This window comes from Prunus dulcis, chromosome 5, assembly GCF_902201215.1.
Source record: "Prunus dulcis chromosome 5, ALMONDv2, whole genome shotgun sequence".
NCBI lineage: Eukaryota > Viridiplantae > Streptophyta > Magnoliopsida > Rosales > Rosaceae > Prunus > Prunus dulcis.
In genome coordinates this window covers 8,084,320-8,094,506 of record NC_047654.1, presented here as the reverse complement: position 1 = coordinate 8,094,506, position 10,187 = coordinate 8,084,320, and the positions used below count along the sequence as shown (strand labels likewise).

General features: G+C 41.2%; 1 protein-coding gene across 1 annotated transcript in view; it reads right to left on the bottom strand.

The window, feature by feature from the left end:
• Nucleotides 1-843: 843 nt before the first annotated feature.
• The window catches only part of LOC117629234 (flavonoid 3'-monooxygenase CYP75B137-like), a 42,359-nt gene continuing 33,015 nt past the window's right edge, over nt 844-10,187 (bottom strand). The window contains exon 3 of the mRNA XM_034361762.1: nt 844-1,208. Coding sequence (XP_034217653.1) covers nt 844-1,208 — 365 coding nt within the window. The remainder of the gene's footprint in view (nt 1,209-10,187) is intronic.

The following is a 10,187-nucleotide window of genomic DNA, read 5'->3' as shown; positions in this document are numbered from 1 at the left end:
CAAAGATTTTAAAAAAACAATTTTTTTATTTTATTTATTTTCATAAGGACTTTGCGCGACGAAGTTTACTTTTCGTCGCGCGAAGTCACTTTGAGTGACGAATTATTTTTTGTCATGCAAAATTCGTCGCGCAAGACTTTGAGGGACGATGTATTATCGTCGCGCAAAAGTTTGTCGTGCGAAGTGACTTTGCGCGACGAATTATTTTTCGTTGCGCAAAATTTGGTCGTGTAAGACTTTGAGCGACGAAGTTTCAAGTTTCATCGCGCAAAGTGACTTTGAGCGACTAATAGTTTTTCGTCGCGCAAAATGTGGTCGCGCAAGGGGTTTTTTTTACTAGTGTAAGCACACATACTGGGGATGAGAGATTAAGTCTTTAAATACTATGCGCAGACTTCTCAAGGCAGTTGTTGAGAATTGAAATTGAACACAAAGAGAGCTTTCTCTTCTTTTCTCATAATTTGAGTATTATTAGCATCAACAAGTTTGAGTGTTTTATCTTGTCTTTTGTGCCTAATTCCGGGGTATAAGAAGCTTGATGGTTATTAGTTCATGTTTCACAACACCCGGGCTCAAGTACTGTTGCATAACATGTGCTCATTTATCATCGGGATCCATAATTCTTCAGTATGTGTAGAAGCTCATAGGCCTTGAGGTTTTCCATTACCAATGCTATACATGAATTTTCGAGAGAGGAAATAACATTTGAATTAGTTCTCGATGTTAGACGGTCAAGTTCCTAATCTTAATTATTGATCGAGTTCAAATTGTTAGCTTGATACAAACCGTAGTTTAAGTACAACTTCAATCATCAAAAGCATTAACATCTTGAAATATTGTAGGCTACTCATAGAGTGCTGGATCCGATAGCCTTGGAGTTAGGATGAGAACCAGAGGTATCTTCTTCTTCATCACAATCCCAAACTTCTCTGAAAGATCCACCTCATCCCCTTGTGGCGATTTCCAGTCAAAGGAATGCAAGAGTGTAGCAAGTGTATATACCACCATCCTCTCAGCCATTGCTGTCCCAGCACATACTCTTCTGCCTGACCCAAATGGTAAATAGTTGAAGTCACGTCCACTATAGTCCCATTTGCCATGCAAGAACCTGTCTGGATCAAAATCCAATGGGTCTTCCCAGTTAGAAGGGTCCCTAGGAATAGCCCATGCATTAACAAGAACCCTAGAACCCTTTGGAATGGTGTAGCCTCCCACTGTGCATATTTCACTTGGGCAGTGAGGGGCTAAAAGTGGCGCGCCTAGGTGCAGGCGCAGAGTTTCTTTCATCACAGCTTGTAAGTATGGTAATTTGGAAATATAAGTTTCTTGTACAATGTTGCCTTTGCCAACTACATCGTCCAATTCTTGCTTGGCTTTTTGTGGGAGCATATATTTTCGTCTCCAATCAGGGCACGTCACGTGGAAAAGAAGATTATCTCTTAAATTAATTAATTAAACCAGTTTATTTGGCTAATTAATTAATTGAGATAAATATCTTAATTAATATGATATTATTTTTATTTAAAGAGATAATATCATTAATTCAGATATTATCCTAATAAAGAGAAGATAATATCATTTAATTCAGATATTATCTTCTTAAGAGATAATATCATTAATTCGGATATTATCAAGTCCGACTCGATCCCTACGAAACCCTAGCCCCGAGGCTCCTATAAATAGACGACCTCATTCATCATTCAAGGTACTTCAAAAAAACCTACTCCTAATACCCGAAGCTCTCTCTCCCTCTCCACTCTTCATATTTTCTCCACACGGCTTCGACCACCACACACGGCTCCGGCCACCCGGTTCACACCATACATACAACTCCGTACCCTTTGCTTAGCTATTGTTTTCCTACAAACACTCGAACTAACTTAGGCATCGGAGGGCCTTTGGCCAACACCCTCCGGGTGTGGTCTATTTACTCCAGTCTTTTTTACAGGAATCGAGGAAGAGAGAGAAGGAAGATCGAAGGTTGAAGGATCAAGAAGTGAATATTCTCCCGCGAGATTATTTGCACAAACATTTGGTGCTTTCATTGAGAGCACGAGTTATACTCAACGCGTGCTCAAGGAATCCGTTCCTCCTATTTTCCAATCCATCGAAGCCTTCCAAACAACCATGGTTGGAAGCAAGCGCACAAGGAGCAAAACCGCCACGATGGCTCAATCCGTGACGGCCCAAAGCTACTCCTCCCAAGATCCAGCGATCGACATGGTGGCTCAACCATCTCTCGCCACCATGAACCCACAACAAACCCTTGTTGTCGCACCACAGCAGCCGTCCCGTGTGACTGGAACCATCGTGCCATCCGCCGGACTCGCAGCTAGGACCACCGCACTGGCCTCTGCCGCCGTTGTACCATCTCAAGGCCTCGTGGCCGAATCTAGCCACCTTTATAGCTCCGCGGCCGAGCATGATGGAACCTCACATCAAGGTGGGCTCACTACCACCGACAACTTTGGCCCAATCTTAGAGAAACTTCAAGCATTCCCTCAATTGCCTCCACGCTCGATGTACGCTTCCGCCTACACAACCAATGAAACCCTAGCCCGTGTGCAATTAGGCTCTACACATTTCTTTCCTCCCGATCCACGAAGTCAAGTAGACCTTAATCTGAGAGTTGACCAGCAAACTCAGAGAATGGACGACCAAAACAATTTGATGAGGCAATTCCTCAATCAAATAAACTTGGCTCAAAACCTTGGCCTTGGACAACAGGGCAAAGAGAGAAGGATGAACGAACGCGCCGATAGGCAGTTCGGTGGGAACCAAGCAGGTCGAGCAAGAGTAAGCAGACAAGGAAATGCAAAACAACACAATCAGCTCACCGACATGTCGCAAGCAACCGCAAGCCACACTCAGAGCAGATGAAGTCTCCCATCCATATTGAATTTAAGGACCAACGTGCATGATAAGTTAGGCCCACAACTTGGCATCCGCGCCCGCCTAGGCCCCCAAGGAGATCAAACCGACAATCATCACAATGAGAACAGTGAAGAAAAGCGCTCTACTACTCTCTCTCGAAGAACCAATTCTCGTCACCAAGTTACAAAAAATTCCTCGCAAACGCAGTCCACTAACACGTCGCCTAGGCAGCGCAACCGAGAAAGTCGACCCTTGCAAACCAATGAGGAAGTTAATCAGCCTCGCCTAAATCATAAAGGTCATCAACGTGGCCGACCAGCCATGTGTGCGGAAGACGTTGAGAAGCTTGTGAATAACCGACTTCGAGACTTAAAGATTGGAGGAAATTTTGAAGATGCACTACGCATGGAGGTAGACCAAGAAAACTCCTCACCTTTCACCACCGAAATCGAGCAAGCTGCTCCCCCGAAACGATTCTCAACGCCCTCGTTCACATGCTTCAAAGGGGATTCCGATCCCGAAAGCCATCTGAAGCTTTTCAAGAGCCTTATGATCCTACACAAAACTGAAGACGCGCTAATGCGCAAGGTCTTTGCAATGACTTTGCGATGAGCAGCTCAGGACTGGTTCCACACCTTGCCATCCGGGTCTATCAGCAGCTTCGAGGAGCTTGCTTATGTCTTCACCAAAGAGTACACTTCTTATCGGACGATCAAGAAGAACCCTGACCATCTGTTCAACGTGCACAAGAAGTTCGATGAATCCCTCCGAGACTACATCAAGAGGTTCAAAGTAGAGAGGGCAAACATTGTAGGATGTGATGACCAAATTGCATCCTCTGCCTTCAAGAGGGGGTTGCCAATTGAATGTGAGCTGTATCGCGAGCTGACCATCTCTCCCCGCCAAACATTGATAGAAGTCTTTGCTACAGCAGAGCGCAACGCACTATGGGACGACGACCAGATTACCGCGAAGAAGGCTGATCAAGCAGCTAAGCAGGAAAGCAAAGAGAACGGCAAGCGCAGATCACAGCCTCAGGAAGGTGCTCCAACAACAGAGAGCTACACCAAGTTCATTATCCCGATACACCAGATCCTAGCCGAAGTAAATAACATGCCTTGGTTGAAGAAACCATCACCTTTAAAGGGAAACCTAACCAAGAAGGATACCAGTAGATACTGCACATTCCATGAAAGGTATGGTCATTATACAAACGACTGCTTCACCTGGAAAAGGTACCTCGAAAATCTAGTCAGAGACGGCCATTGCACGGAATTCATCTCAAGGGGGGCTATTCAACAAATCAAGGATTGTGACGCAACTAACAATGAGCCTCCACGAAAAAAAGTCATATGGATCAACACGATCCTAGCTTACTCTAAGAGCCCAGGTTGACCACCAGGGGGCAGAAGAGAAAGATCAAGCACGCGACTTTCGTCTTCCAAGCCGTCACTAGCTACCAAGTTATGGAAGAAAAACCTTTCATCATCTTTTAATGGAAGGAAGTTCCAAGGCAATGGAATGCCCATCACCTCAAGAAGGACTATCCATGAAACTCTTCACCTATCAGCTGGGCTCTAAGCAGGCACCCAAGCCTCCCTCACCTCCATTGAAGACAAGTTACTTTTGATGTTACTCATGCAAGCTTATCTTTTTGTTCAATAAAGCAATGTAGTCACACAGACATCAATACAAGTTCAAGCATTTCTTTCCAATGGAGTATTCACAAAAGCAATCGACACGTCTCCTGACGTAGGCCAAACGGGACATACATATCGACACGTCTCCGAACGTAGGCCAAACAGGCCACTATCATCGACACGTCTCCGGATGTAGGTCAAACAGGTCACTATCATCGACACGTCTCCGGAAGTATGCCAAACGGGCTACTATCATCGACACGTCTCCGGACGTATGCCAAACGGGCTACTATCATCGACACGTCCCCGGACGTAGGCCAAACGGGTCACACTCATTGACACTTCTTCGGACGTAGGCCAAACAGGCCACTCTCATCGACGCGTCTCCAGACGTAAGCTAAACATGCCACAACTCATAAACACTCAAGCAATTCACAAGACACTATGTGAATCGAAGTTATTTAAAAAAAAAAACTGAAATTTACATAGCAAAGTGATCGACCGGCCAAGTTCAACAAAAAGAAGATGGTCAAACAAGACCAATTATTCTAAACAGAGAGCAGACTACAAAAGGTGAAAAGAAATAAACGAGTCTTCATCTACTCCGAGATGCCAACAGGAGATCCTTAATCTGCAGTCTCTTCCGCATTCACCTGATCAGCCATGCTCTCAGCAGCTCCACCTGCCTGATTCGTGATATCTTCCACCACCTCTTTTTTAAAGCAGGTGAAATGTTGCTTCCCTTTGTTTTTCCAAGGAAAGACTTGAGAAAAGACCAAGATCGCCAGCATGATAGATTTGATCAATCAGCTCAGCACAAGTGGATGGACTTGACAGAAAGTTCGTCTTGAGCAGTCAGGCATGCCTGCATCCCCTGCAGGGGTGGACTTTTACACCTTGGGATTAACAGCTGATGTTGCAGAAGAGCCCTCGGCTCGAGCATATGACTCTCTCGTCTTCTTGGTCGCCGCCATCCTCACCTCCAAATGAGTCAACGACGCCGAATCTACTTCACACTTGACATCTCATGACTTAACTGCTGGATCATGATGATTGGGTAGATGAGAAGAACTCCCAATTCGACCTCCGTCATTTGACTGGTGCAAACACTACTACAAAAAAGCAAAAAGACGACGGTAAATCACCCGAAAAATTAAATTAATATGCATTAGTTTTTTTTTTTTTTTTATTGATTGTTGCGGTAATTTTTTTAAAATATCTAGCGTCATCTCAACCGTGATCTTTATAAAAAAAGAATCTAAAAAAAAAATTTGGGGACTCTCTCCTCTCTCTAAACAAACCGTGCATTAAGGAAAAACATCTTGACACATATTAACAGGAGGGCAAGACATGAATGTATACATATGTGAAAGGAGGAATTAAAAATAAGGGCAGTAGTTAAATATCATTTCCGCTTAATAAAAATAAGCGTCTTTTAAATACATTGAAAGGCAGGCGTTATTGATTTCTACTAAATTAAGCCTATATAAACACGGCAAATGCATTAAAATAAATTTTCCGCCGGAATTTTTATATAATAGACGTTGAAAAAACAAACAACGTCGGTTACTAATATATGAGAGTCGTATTACAAAATTTGTACGTCCTATTTTCAGAAACAAACAACGACGATAAATATTAGGCGTTGTTAAATAAAACAACGTCGAAAAAAAATAAAAACAGACGTGTTTAGTCTGCATAAGTTTTAAAAAATAGTCAAGGATTAGAATAGACGACCAACACAAACAAATCACCGTCGTTAAAAAGGAAAAATATGACAAATATTAGAAGAACAAGGCCGCAAGATAGACATACAACGACGATAACTAAAACACTACGCCGTTAAATATAATTTTCACGACAGGAAAAAATATGACATCTTTAAATACATGAGAAGACGACGTTATTGAAAACTACTACGTCGTTTATTTACAAACGGCCGTCGTGAAATAAGTTTTCCACTTCGATTTTTCTAAAAATGATGACATGGATATAGGTGTCAGTGTCATTATTTACGACGTATGTATTTATGTAGTTGACGTTGAAATGCGAAACAACGTCGGTGGTATTTATATAGTCGACGTTGTATTTATATGTATTCATTACTCACGACGTACTTATTAATGTAGGCGACGTTGAACTTCTAAACAACGTCATTATTTACGACGCATTTATTAAACCACGTCGGTTCCAAATTAATGTTCAGATAATTTATCTCATTTTTTAGACGTCGGTATTATGGGATTGGAGTCGTGTTATTTAGAATTACATGGCGGTTCTTAATCCTTCCCCGGCGTGATATCCTGAATAATTGCTTCACAATAGCGTCGTGGTTCTTCATTGTTACGTTGCTTTAAGACGTCGGTAAATATGCTGAATAAATGGTTAACCATAACGTCGTGTTTTATTTGAACAGGCGTTGTTTTTTATGCAGAATATAATGATGTAATCTGGATCCAGTATTTTTTGCACTGATTGTTTTGTGGCCAAAACCTGTATAATAAAAGTGAAGAAATCACATTACAATATATTACAAAATTAATGTCATACACTGCCAATTACATAAGCATCATTCAATCCATATATCTTCACACCCACCTCGAATATTTTGACCACCTAACTCACCCACCAGTTCATCAAATGTGTCAACATTTGGCATCCCTCAAGTAAATGGCTCACACTCAATTATCACATCACCTAAGACTTCATCACCAATAACATCATTATATTCTCTATTAGGCATTGATAAAACTACCGACCAACCACGATGCATCGGGTCGTCAATAAAAAATATTTGTTTGACTTGAGAAGCCAAAACAAATTGGTCATTCCTATGTCCAATTTTACTCAAATCTACAAGGGTAAATCCAAGTTCGTCGACTACAAGACCAGAACTATATATCCAATCACACTAAAGACTGGGATTGTAAACTTTTGGTAGTCAAGGTCCCAAATTTCTTGAATGACACCATAGAAACCCATATTTGAGAGAATTGGGTTTTTATCCTTGGCACTAGTAACTTGCATGGTTTGTGCAAGTAAATAAACTCCACTATTTTGAGTTGTCCGCAAATCATCTTGTGCCTTGATATTGAATTTAATACCTTTAATAAGATAGCTCCTATATAATGGCACTGCCATGTTTGGACCAGCTGCTAGCCACCTTAAATTTTCTGATACGCCATGATTGTCTTCCTCGAGTTCACTTTGAACCTGCAAATTAATCAAATCTTAATTCAATCTAACATAGAAATAAGAAGAAAATTAAAAGAGAAATATGTTATTCAACAACATATACCTTGAAGCGTAGCCATTGAATGAAAGTGCTATTGTGCTTATCTTGCAGCCACTTTGTTCTCTTTCTAAATTTTGGATAAGCAGTCTTGATGTGGATCATATGTTGCCTACATGACACGAAAAATTCAAGCATTACGGTCCCAAATATATAAGATAAACATAAGAAATAATTTAAAATGGAAACTTAAAAGAATAAAACTCATACGTACTTGATATAAGGTAGGACTTCCTCCGTATTCTCCAAGACATATAGATGTGCTTGATTTAACAGGTCCTGATCAACTACGCTCACTGTGCAACCTGATAATGGCTTTGAAACTCCCATCTTTTGGCTTGAAGGCACTCCAACTGTACTAACATCGGATAAATGCTGAGTACAAAACTCTACCGCTTCTTCAGCTATATACCGCTCAGCAATGCAACCTTCGGGACGAGTACGATTCTGAACATACCCCTTCAGCACTTTCATATATCTTTCAAGCGGATACATCCACCTAAAATATACTGGCCCACATAGACGAACTTCTCTGACAAGATGTACTACTAGATGAACCATGATATCAAAGAATGAAGGGGGAAAGTACTTCTCAAGCAAACACAGAGTAACTACTACATCTTCTTCCAACTTATCTGGCTTGGAAACATCAACAGTCTTTGCACATATAGCATTGAAGAAGAAGCACAAACGAGTTATTGCATACCTTGTAGGCTTCTCCAAAACAGAACGAATTGCCACAGGGGGCAATTGTTGCATTAAGGTATGACAATCATGTGATTTAAGGCCAAGAAGTCTTGAATCTTGTAAAGATACAAGATTTTTAATATTTGAAGAATAACCTTCAGGGACCTTCATACCATAGAAAGAATTGCAAACCTCTCTCTTCTCTGCTCTTGACAAATTCCAAGGTCCAGGAGGCAAACGAGTATGTCTTTCTCCATACTCGGGTTGCAAATCAGTTTTGACCCCCATGTTCAATAAATCTAATCGAGCAGCAATCTCATCTTTATTTTTCCAGGGATCTCCAGCAATGTACCAATGATACTATCGCAAACATTCTTCTCAATATGCATAACACCTAGGGCATGCCTCACAGGAAGGTATTTCCAATACTCGAGATCAAAGAATATTGATTTCTTCTTCCAACAAACTCTGTCACCATTTTCAACCATATCCAGCACTTCTTCTCCGGTTAATGGCTCGGGAGGTATGCCATATTCAGGTTTCCCATTAAAAGCTGCACGTTGCCTCCTATATGGATGATTGATTGGTAACCATTTTTTATGCCCAATGTAACAAATTTTGTGGCCATTTTTCAACCTGTGACTAGGTGTATCATCGCCGCATATTGGACAAACTTTATATCCTTTAACAACACAACCAGATAAGTTTCCATAGGCGGGGAAATCATTAATTGTCCACATTAATGCAGCTCTGAGTGTAAAGTATTCTCCATTATTTGCATCATACACTCCTCTAATCCCAACCCACAAAGATTTTAAATCATCAATCAAAGGCTCCAAGTAGACATCTATATCATTTCCGGGTTGTTTAGGACCGGAAATCAATAAGGTTAACATCATGAACTTTTGTTTCATGCACAACCATGGAGGGAGATTATATGTAACTAAGATAACCGGCCAACAACTATATCTGCTACTTAGAGAACTGTGGTGATTGAATCCATCAGATGAAAGAGCCAATCTCAAGTTTCTCGGCTCATTACCAAACTCAGGCCATTTATCATCAAGAAGTTTCCAAGGCGGGGAATCCGCCGGATGAGACATCTGACCGTCAATTGATTTTCTAGCAGCATGCCAAGTCAAACTCTTAGCTGTCTCATGTGATTGAAACATCCTTTTAAACCTTGGACTTGGAGGAAAATACCACACCACCTTCGCTGGCACACCCTCTTTCAAGATTGAATCTTTGCCTTCCTTCCACCTTGAAATACCACAAGTAGGACAATTAGTTGAATCCTCATACTCCTTCCTATACAAGATGCAATCATTGGGGCATGCGTGCATTTTCTCATAACTCAGCCCCAATGCACACAAAGTCTTTTAGCCTCATACATAGAGGTTGGTATTGTATTTCCTTATGGAAGCAAATCGCCTTGAAGTATCAATAATTCTGTAAAACAGACATCACTCATCCCATGTTTTGCCTTCAAATTATACAACTTCACTAATGCCCATAACTTCGTGTACTTTCTACAACCAGGGTACACTGGTTGATCTCCATCCCCAATCACATTGGCAAACTCATACGGATCGGAACCAAAATCACCAAAATCACCAAAATCACCAAAATCATTATCATCCATATCAATTTCTTCAGACACAAAACTGTACCTACTATGGCCATCATCTTCTTCA